Genomic DNA, 22670 nt, shown 5'->3' with positions numbered 1-22670 from the left:
ACTGTCTTTTAGGATCAATCAACCGCTTCATAATCGGCTGTTGCTATGGCATTCCACGCCACCTCCTCCTGGCCATGAGAGCCCAGCCAATCCCTGGTCCCCACTCCCCTTTGACCCCCTTTTTCTCTCCAATGAGGTCATTCACTCCACATGGGCAGGGAGTGAGGAGAGGGATAAGAGAGGGGGAAAGACAGTTTGGGGGTTGTTAGAAAAGAGAGAGGTGGTTTAATGATGGGATGGATGAAACGAAAGAGTAAGTGATCAAAGATGAAGGACTTGTATTTAGGACGAGTCATGAAATGCAGAGAGAAAAAGGGAAATGGAAAGAGAGCTGGAAACTGTAACAGCAAGTAGCATCGAAAACTGCATGACTGGATATTTAATTCTGTCTAAGCAGCAAAAATGAAACTGGCAAAAAAACATATAAAAAACACACACGTCAGATTACTTTTCTGAATCAACAATGTTTCTGCCATGATTAACGTTACAGCTGTTTCATGCAAAAACACGTTCATAAAGGCTCTGACACTTAGGAATACACTGTTACTGTCAAAGTGCGACAGGGTTGTCATATTGTTACTATTTCCTGGGTGTGTCCAACACTGATTCCCAGTCAGCTGCACTTCCCCTATTGTTTGTCCTGGAATGTGGGAGATCCTGACCAGGCACCTTTTTTCAATATACACAGCAGAGGGAATCCTTATATGAGTCCTACCTCACCACTGCCAACACACTGCTTGCTGAGCTAACGCTAAACTGAGCTAGAATACAATTAAGATAAATTAGGTAAAGCTTATATCCATATGCAATAAATGACTTTTTTAAGTTAAAATCCTTGTAACTATTCTATAATTTTACAAACTTTGTGTAAGGTAATTGTGAAACACAGAAACCATCGTTCAAAGCTAGCGTTGCAACAGTAACTGTTGCCAAATGAACCTGAAGTCAGATAGCTCCCTAGAGTCTGGGAAAGTAATCTGCCTACTGCAGTCATTTTTTGTCATTGGCTTTCAAATGATATAAATCTTTTAAAATACACTCTTATGGCTCTATCCCCCACTGTGGTGAAGATGAAAATGTGCCAATTTGCAATATAACTCAGATTGACAGCTCTAGAAATATTATGAGTGCTGATGCAGATGTCATAAAATAAATATATCTTCTGACAAAAAATAAATAGACCCACGATGGAGCAATTTGTCCAAATGTAATTTGGTAAATGAATATGTCCCACCATGAAAAATGGTCGAATTTGACTCTCTGGCCTACGTTATTATTGAAAACTAACGGTAAATTGTGTCAGATAATGTGTATTGGATTGGCTACATCTGTAGCGTTCATGTCGCTGAAAGCTATGAGGTATTCTATGTTCTGCGACTATGTCGTTTAAGTGGCCGCAACCCAGACAACAAACCCATAATCTAAATTGCTGACCATACAACCTGTCAGTGTTTAAGCTTCAAGTGGTGTATGCTAAATTTCCTCATCTTAGTGTCTCATCTTTGTAAGTGTCTGGAAGATGCTAACTCAAGCGAAAATACCTCAATAATCTGCAACCAGAGACTCCCCGTTGGCCCTGACCAGATGTCCAGCTGTCCAAGTGGGTGTGTGTGTTTCTAAGGGCCTCTATAGACAGATTTAATTACCAGCCCAACGTTTGGTGGAGCTATGAAGTGGCCAGAGGAATGATGATCACCCACGTTAACTAGGGAATGGATTACGGTTTAAAAAGAGTAGACCACAGCATACAGTACTGCACACACACACACACATAGACTAAAACTTCTGACACAGACAGATAGATAATAATAGATCATATTTGCGCAGAAACACTACAGCCTCTTTATACCTCTCATACGATCAAACCTTTTCTTCACCAGGCTTTCATTGTCTCACTCACACCCAACATGGTCTTCCCATGCCGCGTCATTATCATAACAACACCAAGCTCTCTCTCCCATGCATGCAGTAAATCTGTCCAGACAGGTTTAGCACTTACATACAAGCAGTAGCACTGATAAAGACACTTACTTTTACACACAATGAAACACACACACACACGCACACACATAAACACAAACAATGCCCCAAACATATAATGGAGCTCTGTCTCTGTTCCTCCGGTTCCCATAAACACTATACAAAGTATCAAGAAAACACAGATAAGGCCAAGAGGCACTTTGTTCACATATGGAGAGGAGAATAATCTGAAGGGAGACCTGAATCTATTCATCCCGTCATTTACTGAGACGGGAAGCCAAATTTCTCCTTCAACAAACATAGTTGGTATCCTGGATGTTAACCAATCAGTGGATTTGTCTGCAGCTATGTGCAATGCCCATTGAAGCCCCTTTGAGATCTTTCAGAGACTTAAATGACATCTGATTGGATTGGACAACCAGAAAACCAGCTTATGATCGGAGAGAAGGAAATAATTGGACAGATGTAATTTGTCCTTGAAGAAAACTCTTATGAGCTTCCTTGCGTCTGTGTTTTCACTTCTCTGTTCCCTAGAGAACTCTTAGTGGCTAGTCCGAGAGCTAGTCATGGTCCAGGCTAATTACAGGCCCCTTTGGGAGACAACATCAGCAAAACTGTTTTAGAGGGAGTGAAAACAACTGAGATAGATTAGTATCCTATTTATGAGTCAAGAGCAAGCAGCAGGGAGGAAGAGGAGACAGAACCTCAATCAGCAGAATGACATAACAATTCCTGCTCTCCAACCGGTGTACTAAAACATATCATTTCTTCTCAATGTGAGACTGACTGTTCTGTGAAATGACAGGTATGTATGGTCATTTGTTCTCCAGCATTGGCATCCTATCAGTAGCCAATGTCAGATTCCCAGCCACATTCAGCATCACATACAGCATTTGTGACACACAAATGTCTGCAAGCACAGAACACCTATAGAAAATCTACAATGTTAAAATACCTTGAGAAGTTACTTGAACAAATAAGAAAACATCTGTTTTTTGAGTTGGTCCATAATGTCCTTTTTATGTTTGACAGATGAATGCCTTCATGTCTGGGGTCCCCCCGCCCCCCCTACTATACAGGGACTGGGTTTGACCTGTTTGTCTGACCGGGCAAGTTGTGGGTGCATAAATATTCGGTTTGTTCCACTTTCCCATTGAGGCGTGGAGATTAGGCCGTCACACCAGATAGATAGTCCCCCCCCTGAAGATGAATGTGCAGCTCTATGACACCCCCAATCTCATGGGATCCTTGGAGGAATCGAAACACAGCCTGGAATGCACAATTGGCGGAATTTTCGATACTGGGGCTTAACTGAGCTTTGCATGTATTGCGCATATAAAGCAATGGAACATTTGCTGGCCACATTGTTGTCATACTGTTGGTGTGGGGGAAGAGATGCTGTTTCTGTGTCTGACCCTCATGCTGGGCACTTTGTAAAAATGGAATCATTTGCTGGACAGGCAGGAAACCTGTCCTTTTGTACCAAGCTACCTGCTGGGAGCCTCTGGAGACCCCAATCTGACTCTGTGGGAAGAGAATTCCGAAACCTAATCTCTCTGTTGAAACAAAACCTGAATGACCCCGATCAGAGTTGGAGGTTTATCCTGGTCCCTAGCTGACCGTCTTGGGGGCCAGGGTCACTTCAGGAAGGACGCAAAGCTATTTTCCTGCTTGGTGATGGGAATATGGCCCATGATGTTTATTTTTTGTTGAGAAAAGTCTGGCTTTACTTAGAGTCTATAGATTCTAGTTCCTTGTGGAATGACATTTGGGAAATATGACTGTTGTAAAACAATGGGACACACCCTACAGGAGAAAAACATCTAACCCACAAGTCCCTGTCATAAACACACAGACAGACTCACAAAAACAGACAGACAGGTAGACAGACAGACCGGTAAGCAGACAGACAGGCAGACAGACAGAAACAAACATGCTTCAAAGGAAAGTTGCAGCTGGTGAAGCAATCTTGGCATTGGCATCATGGGGAGGTAGAGTGACAGATTTTAATTTTATGACTTTGTCTGAGTGCGTATTGGCTTTCTCATCATGGTTAAGCACTGTGGATTTAAACTGATTTATGAAGCTAAGTGGTTTGGGTATTCTAAGTGGGTCTCACGGTAACAAACCACCTACATATCTAATAACTTAATTAAACACAAAGAATAGACATCACAGCATAAACCTATTTTATTTTAAAGTATGAATGTCAGTAAAGCAAACCAACAAATGGAAATACACAGTTGTGAATACTCACAGTGCATCGTGCACGTAGACACACACACGTTTAATTTACTGGTACTTTTGTTCATGAAAGGATACAACCTGTGTCAGAAATAAGCCCTACCCGGTTACACATCAGAACTGGGAATGGTGTGTGTGTTAGTGTGTGTGGGAGTATCCAAAGAGAGCCTCCCTAATCTCCTTCCAACATATGTTCGGTAGAAGAGAAGCTCACCTTATGCCATTGAGTTAGGAAAAAATATATACTAAATACCCTGGTTTAATCGTTCTCACTATGTTCAAGCTGGAGAGATGATCTTACTCAACATGTTTTGGCTGAAATATGGGATTTGTATCCTCTAGTCTCAGTGTAAATGTGAGTTATAAGTAGGCCTAGGTGCTAGGTTACACATGTTTCATATAAATCCCATGATTGTGTTTATTTGAAACTTGCCAGAGCCATATGGTGTCGTGTTTCACCAGAGAATAACTGGAACACTGGAACAGGCATCATGTAATATGGGTAAAATCAAGTCATACTTTCCACTCGTGATGTTTGAATAGCTGGTCTATATTGAAAGTTCAACACATCCTTTCATTCCATTTCATCGGATTTTGATCTAATTTAAGCAAGAAAAAGTTCACACACACTTCTGACAACTGTTAACCAGTGTTGTGTGCAAAGGATGTGACAAGATTTGAACTTTTGAAATTTTAGGCGGCCAGCACTCAGGTGTGGTACTTCAAACTGTCACATACCAGGACAGACCGACTGAGTTCAGGGATTCAGGGTATGTCAGCTATGCAAACACGAACATACCGGTGGATTCAAATTCAAACTCTGCACCATCTGACACAAGTAACTGTTATCTCAGGCCAAGAGCACGTGTGTGACACAAGACACAATATCCAATTGGTTTTCAGCCACATACTCCAAAGTTGTAACAATATAAATGCAATTACATTAACATGTTTTGGTTTATTCTATAGTAAATCATAATTATGTTATGGTAATTACAGAACTGTGCACTTCTGATCCTTGATCTTCTTCTATATTTTCTACAGTAAGCACCACAATATTGTGTGTTGCTTTGATAAAAGCTAAATGAATAAAACATAATACAATGTCATTCAGATCATGGGCTTGCTATTACTGTAAATGTGGAAATAGGCAATATATCTATTTGACAACATCATTCTGCATGGCTTCTCTATTGATACTGACAGCAGTTTGTTGTGAATGGCCTCAGTTTAGCCTCTGAGGATTCTCCACTGGCTAGCCTCATGCTGTCCCCTGCCCCCGGGATGCAGAGTAGTAACCTGACTCAGAAAGCCAGAGGAGATCCAACATGCAAACAACAACATGCAAAGATCCAATTAGGAGACCAAGTTCCTGAGCCCAAGCATTGCTGTCTCACTTCATTCTGAATCAACAGGGTTGATTAGGGTTTAGGGTGGTTAGTGGCATGTGTTGTGGGTGTATCATGGGTATACTGAAAGGGGACTACGACACCCTTGCACACACACACACACACACACAAAGCCATACACATAGCTATACATACAGTCTGTCAAAGCCAAGCCCCTTTCAGACCTTTTGTCCTCCGGTGTGCTCTCATTCCCCCTCACTCACTCTCGGCAGGAATCACACTGTGGGAACCAAAACGGATGGAGGAGAGGGGAGAAAGTGCATGGGGGATGGGGGATCAAGTTAGAACAAGTATGGGAAAAAGAGAGTGAAATAGAGGTTGAGAGATACCGTGTACTGTCAGAGAGAGTGTGCGAGATAAAAAGGGGAGAGTGTTGAGTGTGATAGTGGAGAAAGGAAGCAAGCAGGGGGGGAGAGTAAATGAGTGAGTGAAGGAAAGAGAGACTCCATTGATAAAACGTTTGGGGGGGGGGGGGGGGGCAGCTGGGAAGCAGGACACAAGGACTGGAGAAGCACACAGGGAACAAAAGGGTTCCAGAGAAGTCCAACCCCAAAACCCATGAAGAACTACACTGGCTGATCAAACACTGTCATCAGCCTTCCACCAATAGCCTTGCTAGGGTAACACATCTACATGTGAAAGGCTAAGGTAGCAAAGAGTACATTTTACAAATACTTTGCAGTTGGTCATTTTTACCTTTTATCTTACTATATTTTGCAGGATAAAAATTCAGGTTGCAATTTATTCCATGATTTATTTATATGGTCACAAATTATTTAAACAGCTTAATAATGCATAAAAGGTTTATATATATATATATATATATATATATATATATGTTAATTCTGCAGACATATTACTTTAAACTAATTTATTACATGAGATGTAATACAACGTTACGTAGCCTCATCATCATGACCACTGCCTGGCCGGTTGCCAAAGTCAACAATGCCCCTCAATCCCCCTTCTCTTTAAACAAGATACGAGCTATCACTGCACAGTAAACTATCTAATTGCTTAGAAGTGGTGTGATGTACTGCAGGAAGGAGGAAAAATCTAGTTACTATTTGCTTATCTAACACCCCTTTCTCACTGAACAATTTAATAAATAAAATCTAAAAAGTACTGGATATCTTTTTTTTTTAAATAGACTCCTCAAGAAAAAGTACAAACATCATAAAGATAAAATATGAAGCCTAACACCCCAGGAAAACGGAGGAAAAGGTGAGGGAAGTGGGTCCGAGGTTTAGGGCAATAATCATAAAAACGTATTTGTTGGAAAGAAAAACAATTGTTCTCGTAGAAGCACAGACTAACATGGAAGTGCTTGCCACATTGGATATGATCATTCACACTGTACATGTCTTACTCAGTCACAGGTTACACTCAGTCTGCTCTCTCTTTCTTTCTTCCTCTCTCTATGCTCTATTTTTCTTGCACACGGAAGCCACCTTTTAGAATAGAACAGGGTGTACAGTATATCACACATGGAGAACAGTGACAGAAGACCCAACCTCTCCTTCTGGGGTGCTGAAATTAATCCAGGAAATTTACAGTTGCATCAATCTCAACAAGTGGCCTCTTGCACGTAGAAACATTCCAGCACATAAATAAGAAGGGGTAAAGTGCACCCCTGACAAACACCATGCATATACTGTTTACCCCCTGCATAGTACATTTAAACCCTGGGTAAGAGTGTCAGCCACACAGTGGCACCTCATTCCACAGGTACGATTGGTTGATTTAATAAACCTGAGAGCAAAGGTAACCAATAAACAGGCCATCACTCTTAACTCTGTGACAGGCCCCTCCCACCGTGTCTTTTAAATCTCTGTGTAAAATTATGAAACACCGGTGTTAATAAAAGAGTGAAATTAAGACGAAGATGGAGTAGAAGATTGAACATTTCAGTCTGTCAATTCTTCTCACAGCGTGTGTGTGTGTGTGTGTGAGATTAACCCTTAAAAACACAGATCCTCTTTAAAAAGGGTTGGAAAAGCATTATAATAATAATGAGTGAGTAACAGGCAACAAAAAAAAAGATTAAACAAAAGTGGAACATGGTAGACCTTTAGCTACCTATAAAACCATAACAAAACATATTTAAACTCTCAGAAAAAACATTGAAGCACAAAATGTATACAAAAAGTGGGCCAGATTAGTTTGCACACAAAAGTGCACAATCAATATTGTTTGCCCTGCAGTGTATTAACCCCCAATCACAGGCTGTGGAAGGTCTAAACAATGTGCTTTGTAACCCGGGACCACCAACCAGTCAGCTATCTGACATTGCACATTTCACACATTGATTGGCCTCAGCTGTACAGACAAAAGAGGCACACATTATAGACCACCGTCACAGGGTTGTCCTGTTGTTTAGAAAATGGATATACTGTAACTGACAGTGTTTCATCAAGCTTTCCTTCCATGGTGTTACTCAACTAGCTTTATCAGTTGTTGAGACCTTGTGTGAGGGAGAAGGGGTCTGGTCGTTTTGTGGAGAAAGGGGGAATAGTAAGTGAATAATAAGTAAGGCTTTCCTAAGAAGGTAGTAAACTGGCAGACTAACTCTTATTTAAGCAGGTCACAAAACCATGCTGAGTCTGTAAGTTCTGTCCTGTGAACAAGTACTACAGGCATGTCACTGCTATCCTATCAAGTTTGACTTGAACTTCCCTAAAACAACTGCACAAGTTCTGTCTATACAACTTCCAAACACTATTCGCCACAATTACAGATCTGGAATAAAAAATGCAACCGCACAAAAGATTGTGCCAAACAATGAACGACTGTAGCTTGTTGCTGTCTCACAGCACGTGCTGCCCGACAGACAGCCACACTCCTGTCTATGTTACCTCGTTCTGCGTTCTGAATGAGGTGACTTGCTGACACTACTTAGCATCCCTCTGGCACTGCGAGGGTGCTAAATCCTCATTAGGACTGACTTCACCAGCAACCAGCTGAGGTCATTAGAGCTAGGCCATCTGGTCAGGCAAGGCCGGGCGACAGTTGCCATCTTATACTGCCACCGTGTAAGCAAACACCATCCCTTCCTTAAGGACCGGACATATCAGCCGAGCAGATAAGTTGTTTCGCAACTCCAAGTGTGACGATTGAAAGGGGTGTTGGCTGCGATGTGATGCATACATCTGAGAGAATGCTGCAGCCGCATCAAACCATGTGATATATAACAAGAAAGAGCCCTTAGGAGACCACACAGTCTACTTCCAGGTACCTATCCAACACCTAAAAGTGAATGAGTGTCTACACATGCACACACAGCTTCAGCCTTAGCGCCCGTGTGTCCAGCTACCCAGATGAGGAGTGCTGCTGTGTGCGGACATTTCACACCATGTTCTTAATGGTTTCTCAACACACCGCAGAACAAACACTCCCTCGTGCCTGGCGAACACACATTCCTACCTCTTTACCTTTGAGGCATGGTTTGTGTGTATGTGTACTAGTACTACTCAACCCATTATATCTGACTATAGATTACCTCACTTTCCAAAGGTCACAATGGAATATAGAACTACAGGCAATATAAGACCTGTACTTATTTATGAGGGGCAAGTAAACTTGAAACTATTCACGTTATTCAAATGGCACTAGCTCAACTTTACAGTAAAGAGTAGGACACCATCCTAACAAGAAGGTTCCTCTCACTCGTGTTGAATCCAAGGTCCATGTAATGCACACTGTCATATCCTCTCTTTGACGGTGGTCATAAAGATTAGATGAGCTTGGGTTACAGAGTGTACCATTTTCTACCTGAACTGCCACTTTTGTAAACTTCATCCAGCTTTGAATGTCCACAATTTCATTAGGAATGTGTTTCTCAACATGTCGGTAACTCCTGAAGACAATAGGCTATGATTCATATTGAGGACGAGGTTGGTTGGAAAAAGCAATCACTCTTGGTTCTAATATTAGATGTCAAGTATTTGGAGGTTTAATTGAATCTCAAGTGTAACTGATAGGTTAAACATGGCTGTATACATGCATATAACCCACATCTCCCTCATCTTTCTCAATTAAGTGAATAAAGGCTTTCAAGTTTATTTATTTTTAAGTAGGCTGGGAGATGTCCTTATCTGACCCCTGGATCTGTCAGAGGTCAAACGATCATAACCAGGACGTGTCTTAATCTAGCTTTGCAATCGAGCCATGATTAATTCTGGTGATGTCACTAAAAAGTCTTTGATGGAAGATATAGGGCTGACTGACATCTGTTAACCCAAATAATGGATGTTGCAAGCCTATATAGTCTACTGTAGATGGACTGAAATTCCGAATAAAGCCTGGCTGATGACGTCTTGTTTTATTCTTACACATGCTCTGTTACAATTCAACGGAGACCTTCCAGTATCATGAACTCATCACTGCCAGTTGCACAAAACTCACCGTTCAGTCCATTGGGGATGCTTCTGTGGAGATGAGTGCCTGAAAGGTCGTCCATCGACCTTCGAAGGGCTGCTATCTTGCTCTCTGCGGGTTTATGTATGTGGTTGTGGTGGTGGTCAGGGCTACCAGCGCTCCCGGCGCTCGACGTGCTACTCCCATCCCCAACGTCGCGCACAGTGGCCGAACCCCCGTTTAGGTTGGTAAGGCTGGACTGGCTGTCTATGGAGCTCCTTGAGCCGGCCCCGTTTCTCTCCTCGTCAAGCATAAGAATTATTTCCTTTAGCTCCGTGTTTTCTCTCATAACCGAATCTTGGTTGATTTCCAGTTCCTTGAGCTTTTGCTGATACACCCCAACATCTTTCCACATGACGCTTGCAGTGTAGCGGCCAAAGCGCTGCCACTCCCGGGAAAGCTTCTTTCCTTTCTGTCGGTCATCGTCCAAGAAACAGCACAGTTCCCGGAGCTCGTGGTTGTCGTCCTGCAGTTTCTGATTGACCTCTTTAAGGCTCCGAATCTCGTGGAGGTGAACTTGTAGTCTCCGGTTCACGTCTTTCATCATGTTCCCGTGTTCCACCATTAAATTCATTTTCTCGTTATCCGCTTTCCGCAGCCTTCTAACAAGCTCATCCTTGCTCAACCTTGACAGGTCCTCGTCAGAGAGCTTGCTCAAATCATCCCGCGGTCCCTCAGAACAATGTTTGGCCATATTTCGTTATCCCACCGGTTGTTGGAGTAGCCTGTGTCTTTTAATCGTCTAACCGAGGCACGACATTGAAGTTGAATCCATTGTCAAATCAAAATGTATCTAAATTCAGCACCGTGGAAGATGCTACAGCGAGCCGAGCAGGTGACCCAAATCGACAGGCACGCAGCTGACCTCCAGTTACTGTAGCCTAATAACCGGTATAAAACTGGAGAAGAAAAAAAAGAAAACAAAATCCGAGATTTATTTTCGTTCAGGTTTTACGTAGGCCTACTTCACTTTTAAAAGTGTTGTTAGTAGATACGGCGAACACGCTTTACATACCAGTGAAACACGGAGCACAACCCCTCGGACCCTGGACTCACCGAGTGACGGAAGACGGATCTCCCTCCACGACCAGTCAAAGCCTGATCCTCAATAGGAGGTAGAGGCGCAGCGCGAGCCCGTGATGTCAGCGCTTGCGCTCACATCCCAGGCAACATTCAAACAGGCAGGGAATCGTTTCTCACACAAGAAAGACTTTGAGTAGGTTATATCCTACATAACCCATGGCATTTATTTTGGTGCATATTTAACAGTCCCCCAAAATGGAGGCTAAAGGCTAACAATTATTTTGCAAGATTTGTCAATATAGCATGCCCCTTTTGTTTACAGCCTACATGATCATAATGAGACTGGTTTATGAGTTGCTTTTATGGAGGACCAAACAGCTTTTGCCTTCTCTCACAGGGTTAAGTAAATATATGTGCAAAAATGTCATTGTAGATAACGGCATTAAGGTGTTATGAATTTAAACGGGGATATTATAAATATTATCATGTTTCAAATTCATGTTGGTGAATGCCTGATATCCAAGTAGTGTGACATGGATTAGGAAATAATAAGCATGTACAATGTGGCAGGTAAACGTTGCCATCTAGAGGCCAAATGCAACAACTCATATTGAAACCATTTCCTGCATGTTACGGAATGTGCAAAACTAGGCTACACTAGTTTTTTAGTACCATGTTTACTCCAAAATGCATTTCAAATGCATAGAGATTATGAAAGTCACACTTTGAATTGTTTATGGGCTATACATTTAAATGTAATTAAGTGTGAAATTGTCCAGGCTTCGCCGCAAAACCACGGTGGCATTTTACTTTATTCAGCAAGAATTCATAGTTAACAACTCTCCCAATATTCTTAAATGTGTCTGAATTGACTAGAAATGTGTCTCTGATGCATTTTCTATGCCACTACGAAGGTTACCTATTCTACATTCATTTTTACCTAGGCCTAGCCTATTTTGTTTGTTCTGGTGGTCTACATGTGGAATATAATCCAGACTGCTATTATAACCCATATTTGTTTTCTGTGTGTGTCTTTGAGAGAAATTAGATGTAGGCAACGTCTGTGCTGACAACCAATTCGATTCTCAAAATGGTAAGGACGAAGAACTAAGGACATAGCCTACGGGTTGGTTATTGAGAAAAACTACGTCAGTAAATTGTTGTCCTTCTGAATAGCAAAGTAAACGAACCCAGACCAAAGTTGACAATTAAAGTGTGGACAAAGTTCACACAGTGCTTCAGAGGACAGTCGAGACGGGAGTGTTTTTTTTTCTTCTGGTTTGCATAACTTCTGTTCTCGTGGTGCATTGTATCCTAAATAACTTCAACATGTGCCATTATTGTGATGTTCGCGGTCGTGTATGGCTTTCGCCTTCCATTCGATTATTTTTGTTTGGATTATGCGTCGCACCTGTGATTTTACACCCTCAGTGTTTGGATTTCAAACCCCCATTTCGACCCCAACAAGAGCTCCAGTTTTGCTCCATGTACAAGTACTTCGGCTGTTGTGACTATGCGAAAGACCAACAGTTGATGGACAGATTCTATAAAATTATGGACAGATTTGACTATGATGGATATTCCAAATGCGCAGGATACGTTCAGGACCTTCTCTGCCAGGTAAGCATGAATGACAGCCAATTGGGTAAAGGTCGGTTTAGCATGGGTTGTGTCAACCTAAGTACCAGCATGTTCAAATAGCCTGCGAATACGGTTCACATTACGTGTTTAGAATATGTTATTTATGTCTAAAATAATTAAGAATGCAAGGCACTATAACGAATTAAGCTCATGGTCTGGCTGCTGTAAATAGTTGAGGAATGTGTAGGTATATCCGTTACGATGTGAAATTCAAGATTACGGTTAAACACGCAAATGGTAGTAATTCTGGCCAGATGTAGCATAGTCTACGTGCACAAAACCACCAAGTCAATGTCTTCAAGTGGCAGCCAGCTATGAAAGAGGTGGTCCCTCACTCACTTTTCCTGTTACTTTCTTCCTTCCCCTTGACCCCTCACTTTCTCTTCTGCAACTCCCTCCTTTCTTCTTCGCCCTGACTCCCCTTTTCATTCCACCTCAACAGGAATGCTCTCCATTTGCAGCTCACCTTTTTGATGCAGAGGACCCAAGCACTCCAACCAGAACCATCCCCGGTCTCTGCCCCGACTACTGCTCTCAGTTCTGGCAGAGATGCAGAACTACAGTCCCCTTGCTCTCAGATGACCCGCATCTGGTGGAGTTACAAACAGACCAGACCCGCTTCTGTCAGTATCTAGAGCTGGTGGACCCAGATTACTGCTACCCACACCTGCTCAGCAACGAACAGTTGACCCAGAACCTAGGCAGGGTTCGGTCAGACTCAGCAGGCTGCCTGCAGCTGTGTTTGGAAGAGGTAGCCAACGGGCTACGTAACCCTTTAGCCATGGTGCACGCTAACGACGGAACACACCGTTTTTTTGTGGCTGAGCAGGTGGGCTTGGTGTGGACTTATCTGCCGGACCGGTCCAAACTGGAGAAGCCATTCCTGAACATCACCAAGGCAGTGTTGACCTCGCCGTGGGAAGGGGATGAGAGAGGGTTTCTTGGGTTGACCTTTCACCCCAACTACAAGTACAATGGGAAGCTATACGTATATTACTCTGTGGAGATCGGCTTCGATGAGAGGATACGGATCAGCGAGTTTCGGATATCTGCAGGAGACATGAACGTAGTGGATCATGGATCTGAGAGGTGGAATCCAACTGATGCTGGGCCTGTGAAGGCACATATAAGCAAACACATGCAAACACACACACAAACACACGCACACACAGACCACAAACACATGAAATGTTTACATTATGGCTAAACCTTGCTGCCTTCTACGGCCATCTATAATTCCTTCCTAGGATTATCCTTGAGATCGATGAGCCTGCATCCAACCACAACGGAGGACAGCTGCTGTTTGCAGACGACGGCTACCTGTACATCTTCACTGGGGATGGGGGCATGGCAGGAGATCCCTTTGGAACATATGGGAATGCCCAAAACAAGTAGTATTATTATCTTGTCACAGAGCACATTGATTTATTTTGGTTTTGACTGTCTGATATTGAGTCATAATAATACAATGCATTTGTATTGTAACTGTAATTGTAGTAACAGAAAGTAACATAATATATATCGGGAAACATCTGTCACTGATTAAGTAAGCTGTTATTTATTTAGGTACTCAAAGTTACCTACTAACAGTGACATAACCACTGACCCGCCCTCTGTTGTCTGCTTTAGGTCAGCTCTGTTAGGCAAAGTCCTCCGTATCGACGTGGATGACAATGACAGGGGACCTTTGTACAAGATCCCGCCTGACAACCCATTTGCGCGGGAGCGAGGGGCGCGCCCCGAGGTGTATGCCTACGGGGTGAGGAACATGTGGCGCTGCTCCGTGGACCGCGGGGACCCTCTGACGAAGGACGGCAAGGGGCGGATCTTCTGCGGCGACGTAGGCCAGAACAAGTACGAGGAGATCGACATCATCGAGAAGGGTCGGAACTACGGCTGGAGGGCCAAGGAGGGCTTCTCCTGTTATGACATGAAACTATGCAGCAACAGCTCGCTAGGTGGGCAATCCTGGAGCCAGCCACCGGTCAGACAGGTGGTTCTGTTGTGACTTGGTTTCCTGCTTCAGAGAGGTTGTGTCAAAGTGTATACAGTTGATCTAGTGCTCTGCTTCACAAAACAGTGAAAGAAACAATCTTAACAATGTGTTTGGTCTTCGAGTGTTTGGAATAGAGGAAAAAATACTCCATGTAACTGTTTCTCGCAGTACGTAGAGAGAACAGAGAAGGAACACTAGTGTTAGATCAGATGATCAGAACAGACGTCAAACACTGACTGGTACCATCATCGATGTTAGGGCTCATTAATAGGTCATTAATACCCTACTGTATGTAAGTATTTCCTTGTCCCCAAAATGAGAATCCCTCTCAAATTAATTCCAGATGACGTTCTACCTATTTATGCATACTCTCACAAGATGGGCAAGTCGGTGACTGGAGGTTATGTCTACCGAGGTTGTGAATACCCCAACCTTAATGGCATGTACATCTTTGGAGACTTTATGAGTGGGTAAGGTGACACCCTACTTCATTTTCATTTAGTGTAAACCCCTTTGCTCTGTTGTTATAGTCTGATTGTCCCGACATATTATGTATTTTTAGTCTGACAGAGGAAATAAGTTGTGGTAGTGAAGAGGTCTATTATTGTACCCCGTTGCTGTGAAGGTACCAAGTCAATGAAGTAAATTGCCAAATACAAGTTCAAGACAAAGACTGGATAAAGAATACAGGAATGAAGGGCAGTTAAATAGTATCTCAATATGGGAGTGGGGTGACAATCAACAAAGCTTTGCAAGCACAGAATGAAGACACCACATTCATGGTGCTAGATAGCTTTTGTTTAGTCTTTAGATGAGGCTCCTAGACATGGCCTTGACGTTCCTCCTATTTTCATCTCATTTTCACATGGCATTATACACACTTGAGTAACATTGTGACCTACAATCTTGTGTCACAGACTTATCCTAGTCACATCTTACAAATAACTAACTTATGGCTATGCAGGCATAAGCAAGCTTTAGCAAACAGCATAATGACAGTTTATTAATGATACAAGCAACATAATGCATAGATAGGCATATTTATCTAATGTCATAACTTGTACCACAACATTTTTATAAAGCAGTTCCTCTGTAAATACCTTGTAACGGTATTTCTATGTTGTCATATAATAGTTAACATAGTCTGTGTCTTTGTTAACAAAGTCTGTCTCTTTGTTAGGCGCATGATGAGCCTGCAGGAGAACAGAAACACAGGGAAGTGGGACTACCAGGAGATATGCATGGGTGTAGGCATGACCTGCGCCTTTCCTGGACTCATTGACAATTATCACCAGTACATTATCTCCTTTGCTGAGGACGAGGCTGGTAGGGACATCACACTCACAGGCCTGTGCACGTACGCATGCACACACAAATGTACAGAAACGCACACTCACAAACAAGACAATTTGTCATTAGGCTACATGGCATTGATCGATTGGTCTTGTTTTCCTTTTGATGAATGTAGAAAGTTTACTGATTGATCTAGCATATATTGTCCTTGTGATCAGGGGAGCTTTACTTCATGTCCACTGAGAACCCCAGTGCCACATCTCCCTCTGGGGTTGTTTATAAACTAGTGGATCCCTCAAGGTGAGCCACCAATTATGTTTATGGCTTTTGTTAATATATATATATATATATATATATATATATATATATATATATATATATATATATATATATATATATAGTAGCAGTTGACAGCAGTTCCTGATTCGATTTGCAGGGTTTTCCCACAACGTTACTGCTGATGAATGCAGTCGGGATCTGTTTACCCATTCATGGAGGTCTCCTTCACTCTCTCTCTCGCTCTCGCTCTAGTGAAAATAGAATGTTGGCAGCAGTGCGAAAGCCCTGTCATTTACATCTCTTGTTCCCTGACATCAGTCCAGACAGGTCTTGGCTGGCTGCCCCTGTCTTCTGTTCCTCTCCTCTTCATTCCCCTCTCGGTCTCTCTCAGTCTCGAGATGTTGGCTTCAGCTGTATGCAACTATGTCAAGTTATTTGTTTCTCATCCATCAAGCTGATTCTAATTATTCTCCACCTCAGCTATGTTTGTTAAAGGGGAGCAAAATGTGACTCATACAGCGAGCTCCATCTTCAAAAATCATCTTAAAATATTTAAAAAATGATACTTCCAGAAATGTATGCCCTTCTTATTCCAACACTGAGGAGATGATGTTTTCATTCTTGCTTTTTCAGACGGGCAGCACCAGGACAATGTCACTATGACCCCCTTCCTGTCAGAGTGAAAAGCAAGCTCATCCAGTTAAAGCCAAAGGGAAGTGAGTGGGCTGGCTATGTCATAACATCTCACAGTCTGTCTGCTGTGATTGTAATGTATTTAATCCATTTGCTCCTGAATATCAGTTACACTGGGAATATTGAGTTCATAGATTTTACATGGTGATGTATGAAGTAAGTAAGTAAGACTTTATTTATAGAGCACATTTCATACAAGAATTGCAGCTCAAGGTGCTTTACATAAAATCAACAAAAACAATAATACAAGTGATATAAGTAATAGATCTAAAACATATAACAACCCAGACAAGCCACACTCTATCTGCCGTCTCTAGAAATGTTTGAACGTAAGAACGCAATACCCAAACCAAGTCACTAACATACATTTTTGTCTTTCTTAATGATGCAGCTTTAATTCACATTCACACCAAGAAGTCCAAGGTGCAGCACAGAAACGAACCCCCTGAAGGACCGTACCAAACAGATACAGACATGGGGGTCAATCCAGACTGGCTCCAAGACATCATGGACCTCCTGGAAGAGGAAAATACCGAGTTCCACACAACCACAACCCCCACGACCACGACCACGACCAAACCGCCCAGGCAGTCAGGACGGAGAGGCCGTGGGAGGAAGGGCAAACACAGGACTGATAGGCCTCCCAAACTCATGGAGTTGCCCCAGAACGGTGCAGTGAGGCTGGCAGTAGACAGGGCGGAGCGTGTAGATCACGGGAGGGTGGAGATCTTTGCTGACGGGGAGTGGGGGACGGTGTGTGACGACTTGTGGAACACCAAGAGCGCGGCAGTGGTGTGTCGGCAGCTGGGCTTCCGGTACACGCTGAAGGCTGCCAAGCACTCTGAATTTGGCGAAGGGAAGGATCTGCGGATTCTTCTGGATGACGTGCAGTGCGAGGGCAGTGAAGCGAGTCTTTTAGACTGCAAGCACTCAGGCGTTGGTGTGCATAACTGTGCCCACAATGAGGACGCTGGGGTAATTTGCAGTAACTCAGACTATGTTGTATAAAACCTTACAAAATTTCTACCCAATAATTTGTTGATTTCTGTTTCCTTATTGCATTTGACAACTAAAACCAAGGATCATTTTAACTTTGACCAATTGTTGTGGAGGCACTGTTGCCTACCTCAACAAAGTGACATTTGCATTTTGTCATTAGTCTTCAGTAGTCTCATCATAGTGTAACATGGAACATACTGAAGATAGACCTAGACCCAGTGAATTAATGTCTTTGGAAATGCAGGTAATTTTACCGAATGTGATGATCACACTGAAATAAATGATATTCTGCAACTGGTTCTCAGCCCTTCTTACAGGTGGTTTTCAGTACCATACAAGGACTGAGACACAGTGTTTGAAACCTTTATATGGGGACTAAAGGGCCTTTAGATTGTAAAGCAAATGATCTTTTTAACATCCTGTATCAGCATCCCACATCAAGTCATAGCAGATATTTAGGGGAACATTCTTTCATGTTTTTAGTTTAAATGGGTTCCTTGAATTTTAGACCAGTTGCCAGTTCTCGAGAAGAGATTATGCGGAATAAAGCAATCTGAACCAGGCTCTTCTACAAGGCTTATCATGGTCACCCACCCCCAAAAAAATCAAACATTAGTCTTCCTGTAGAAAAGAGAAATTACCAGTGTGCTGTAGTGAACACAGAACGCCAGGTGAGGGCATTCTACATAGCACCACAGAAATTCAGCAATTATGTATCAGGTTTCCACGATTTGTGTGACACAATTGGTTTTGTAAAAGTTACCGACTGCAGAGACTGAACCCAAAACTGGTTACTTAAATTGATGCTGCTTTTTCCAGGAGGTACAAGACGTAGCTAGTCCAAATAAAAATGCTGAAAATACACAACTCTGGTCGCAAGTAAAGTTTCAATTAGTTACCTTCTAAACGCTTGTAACATGGAAAATATTGCCTTTCGACGTTAATGTAGGTGGCTCTTAAAAGAGCCTTTGGTTCATTTATATCATGGGACGGTTGTGTAATGCTTAAGCACGCTCCCCTCGAATGCGACGGGCCAGCTGAATATCCTTGGGCATGATGGTCACCCTCTTAGCGTGGATGGCGCACAAGTTGGTGTCCTCGAACAGACCGACCAGGTAGGCCTCACTGGCCTCCTGAAGTGCCATCACAGCAGAACTCTGGAAACGAAGATCAGTCTTAAAGTCCTGAGCGATTTCTCTAACCAGGCGCTGGAACGGCAGCTTGCGGATAAGCAGTTCAGTAGACTTCTGATAACGACGGATCTCTCTCAGGGCCACGGTTCCGGGCCTGTAGCGATGGGGCTTCTTCACTCCGCCGGTGGCTGGGGCGCTCTTACGAGCAGCCTTTGTGGCAAGCTGCTTCCTGGGGGCTTTGCCACCGGTGGATTTACGCGCTGTCTGCTTTGTTCTGGCCATGGTATAACGTCTTCTCAGCGAGTTGAGTTAGTGTAGATGTCTTACTCGAGAAGTTTATATAACCCATGTTGGGTCCCATCGTGCGCTGATTCGACGGCCTCTCTCAGCAAATTCATTGGTAGGCTGTCGGTGCCTCCTCTGATGACCATTGGTCGCAGAAATCGAGTAACTTTTGCCCGCCTAAAATTTGAACCCAAGACCCCGCCCCAGCCTCCTTCCAAGCGCACCTCATTTACTTTGTTATTGATGCGCATAAGCCCGCTCAATTTTTAGACAAAGCTGATTTTACTGTTTATTGAACCCTAATAGGCCTAATTGATCGCGCAACAGATTGAAACAAAGACAGAATAAAGAATGTATACTTGACATAATGACAATGTGTGACGTTCTACAAGAGCATTCCCATTTGCTGCAGCCTAGCCTACTACCAGTGCACAACAAATAAAATAACATTTTAGTCCTAAAGGAGGCTACCATAAGGCACATGTATGTTCAACATAAGGTTTATGGACCGTAGAAGGTAGCCTACGGCTGTGATTGTCCTAATTCTAGAGTTGTGTTTAATCTCTACACTATCAAAAGTCCTTTGTCTATGTAACATTGAGTTCGTTTGATTGCTTCAAGAATTCAAACTTTGTATTTAAAACGACTTTACAGTTCTAGATTGGATCGACGCTCTTTATATCAAATCATTTCTCTAACCGGCAGACTAATATTTGATCATGTTGGTTCAAGTCTAGCCAAATCAAGTGCAGTTCGAATTCACTCAAACAGGTATTTCTACTTGAGAATCGTCTATATTGTAGTCTGACAACATTTTTAGTTTATTTATTTCAATAATCAAGAAGACATTATTGCACAGGATGGAAGAAAGCAGTTTTGAGATTGTTGTGGGTGGCTCTGAAAAGAGCCTTTGGGTTGGGGTGGGTGATACACTTGGAATTCTACACAACACAATTACTTTCCTTTGGCGGCCTTTTCGGTTTTCTTGGGAAGAAGTACAGCCTGGATGTTGGGCAGAACGCCACCCTGAGCGATGGTGACGCCACCAAGGAGTTTGTTTAACTCCTCGTCATTGCGGACAGCGAGTTGCAAGTGACGAGGAATGATACGAGTCTTCTTGTTGTCACGGGCTGCGTTGCCGGCCAACTCCAGGATTTCAGCAGTCAGGTACTCGAGCACAGCGGCAAGGTACACCGGCGCACCAGCTCCAACTCGCTGGGCATAGTTGCCTTTCCGAAGAAGTCTATGGACTCGACCCACTGGAAACTGAAGACCGGCACGTGATGACCTAGTCTTTGCCTTTGCCCTGGCTTTCCCTCCGGTTTTACCTCTGCCGCTCATTTTCAAGTACTTAAATTGTTAAAACGTGATATAGCGTAATCTTTTTGAGCGAAGCACAGAATATATAGTATGCAATGAATAGCACCCATTGGCCACGAGCCCGGTGTGGTGTTATCCAATCAGAAGGAACAACTGAACTTTAGCTGGGAAGTCGGATTTTTTACACATCAATCAGTCCCAAACCCTGTTCCTTCTGTCGAGGTTGTGGTAGATTGCAACAACAGTTAGCTACGTTGTTTCTGACTTTAGTCCAGGACTATCAGTAACATTCTCGTTAGAAGTTTGAATTGAAAGAAATGTGATTTAGGCTATTAAGTGGAGCAGATAATTACCATGACCGCCAAGCAGTGTAAAATTGCATGGCACCGCCACCCAGTAGGTTGGTCTTACTCCTGTCCTGCTGTTTTGCAGGTACACAGAACAACACAGGGTCAGACTGGGCACTGAAATGTCTCAAGACAAGACAACACAAGCACCTGGCATAACATAACACAGAACATCATTTACATCTATTCTACGCTTAAATAAGTGAAACTTGCTGAATATACAGATAGCAATACATAATACACTATACTAAACCTAAATACACATAAAACCTATTACAACCCTATAACCTATTCTAACCAATAAAAAAGTGCAATAGTGCAACCAGCAGCTGAGAGTGACTGTGAGTAGTAACTATTAAGAGGACAATCAATTACTGTCAATGACCATACAGGAGCCTGATGGCGAAATACAGTGAGGTACAGTAGTGCAATGTCACTACATCTGCAGTTCTTATTTAGGAATTCCATTGAAAAGCACAGTCCACAAAAATGCAACAATGAAACTTCTGGTTTGCAACATTGTTGCTTTCTGTAGAGCCGATTCTTTTCTTACTTTCAGTTCCTGGCCCTTCAGAAAGAAGTAACAGTGCAGTAATCTCAGCTCGAACAGTCCTGTCAAAGAGTCTAGTGCCATCTGCTGCTCGCGCAAAGTGTGTCCAGTAAGCTCCGGGGCTTGTGAAACTATTATGGCTACCCAAACTGAGATCAGGTTTTCGCTCTTGCCAGGTATTTATAAAGTAAAATACGTTATCGAAAGTAGGATACATTGTGTAATCACTGAAATAAAAGCTTTCCTATTGCCAACGTCACGTTGAACTGTTCATGACAGGTCCTTCAGACCAGTGGTTCTCAAAGTGAGGTCCGCGAAACCATAGCCATAAACTATATTGTTAAATTGTGCTCTATCATTAAAAAGTGAAACATATATTATAATATACAGCTGGGGACCATTTGCACCAATAAAATAGCAGATTGTGTCCTTTTAAGAGCACAAAGGGTATGCTGAATGGGTGTTACGATTATGGGGGGGTCCTTGGAAAATGTTCATGTTGGAGAACCATGCTTAAACTACAGTTAGGGAGCAACTGCGGATTGTGTGAAATCGGAAACAATGGGTTTTTCAATTCAAATTGATGGCTTTTTCAGTCTTCTTGAGAAGAAGCACAGCCTGGATGTTTGGCAAAACGCCACACTGAGAAATGGTGACACCACCAAGGAGCTTGTTCAGCTCCTCATTTTGCGGACAGCGAGTTGCAGGTGACGATGAATAATACGAGTCTTGTTGTCACGGGCTGCGTTAACGGCCAGCTCCAGAACTTCAGCAGAACTTGAGCAGGGCAGCAGTGCACCAGTGCCAACTCGCTCGGCATTGCCCTTTCGGAAAAGTCTGGACACGACCCACGGGGAACTGGAGACCCGCACGAGATTACCTGGTTTTCGCCTTTGCCGCCAGTTTTGCCTCTTCCACTGATAATGCCTTTGCTTACTGTAGAGTAGGCTTAACGATGATATTTGAAAGACTGCACAGATACCATAGCTAATGGAGCTCCGCCCCATATGGGGGAGCAGAGCTCCGCTCCTTTCAATTGCACTGATTGGTCACAAACCCGGT

General features: G+C 43.0%; 4 protein-coding genes and 1 long non-coding RNA gene across 6 annotated transcripts in view; 1 reads left to right on the top strand and 4 right to left on the bottom strand.

The window, feature by feature from the left end:
- The window catches only part of ccdc85ca (coiled-coil domain containing 85C, a), a 34074-nt gene extending 22941 nt beyond the window's left edge, over positions 1–11133 (bottom strand). Inside the window, exons 1-2 of one of the 2 annotated variants that reach the window (XM_084675737.1) lie at positions 11065–11133; positions 10038–10948 (exon numbers count right to left, since the gene is read on the bottom strand). In XM_084675737.1, the coding sequence (XP_084531863.1) occupies positions 10038–10743 (706 nt within the window). In that variant the 5' untranslated portion in view covers positions 10744–10948; positions 11065–11133. Of the gene's footprint in view, positions 1–10037 lie in introns of both variants that reach the window. The other variant, XM_084675731.1, reaches the window with a different exon arrangement.
- A 1099-nt stretch (positions 11134–12232) lies between these two features.
- Positions 12233–18008, top strand: hhipl1 (HHIP-like 1). The gene is made up of 9 exons (XM_084675692.1): positions 12233–12692; positions 13156–13802; positions 13961–14104; positions 14343–14671; positions 15053–15179; positions 15890–16035; positions 16221–16302; positions 16915–16997; positions 17366–18008. Exons 1-9 carry the CDS (start codon positions 12402–12404, stop codon positions 17980–17982), a joined length of 2466 nt encoding a protein of 821 aa, XP_084531818.1. The 5' UTR covers positions 12233–12401; the 3' UTR covers positions 17983–18008.
- On the bottom strand, positions 13485–22477 carry LOC146299764 (uncharacterized). The gene is made up of 3 exons (XR_014731459.1): positions 21612–22477; positions 21065–21132; positions 13485–13762 (listed from the first exon to the last, which is right to left on the bottom strand). It is a non-coding gene; the product is annotated as an uncharacterized LOC146299764 (long non-coding RNA).
- Positions 18373–19419, bottom strand: LOC146299766 (histone H3). Its single transcript, XM_084675761.1, has one exon. It carries the CDS (start codon positions 19386–19388, stop codon positions 18978–18980), a length of 411 nt encoding a protein of 136 aa, XP_084531887.1. The 5' UTR covers positions 19389–19419; the 3' UTR covers positions 18373–18977.
- Positions 20201–21022, bottom strand: LOC146299765 (histone H2A-like). Its single transcript, XM_084675775.1, has one exon. It carries the CDS (start codon positions 20730–20732, stop codon positions 20346–20348), a length of 387 nt encoding a protein of 128 aa, XP_084531901.1. The 5' UTR covers positions 20733–21022; the 3' UTR covers positions 20201–20345.
- Positions 22478–22670: the final 193 nt, after the last annotated feature.

The sequence above is a fragment of the Hypomesus nipponensis genome, chromosome 3, assembly GCF_054491055.1.
Source record: "Hypomesus nipponensis isolate SF chromosome 3, ASM5449105v1, whole genome shotgun sequence".
NCBI classification, from domain to species: domain Eukaryota; kingdom Metazoa; phylum Chordata; class Actinopteri; order Osmeriformes; family Osmeridae; genus Hypomesus; species Hypomesus nipponensis.
Note: the sequence above shows the minus strand (reverse complement) of the source record. Positions and strands in the feature narration are given on the sequence as shown.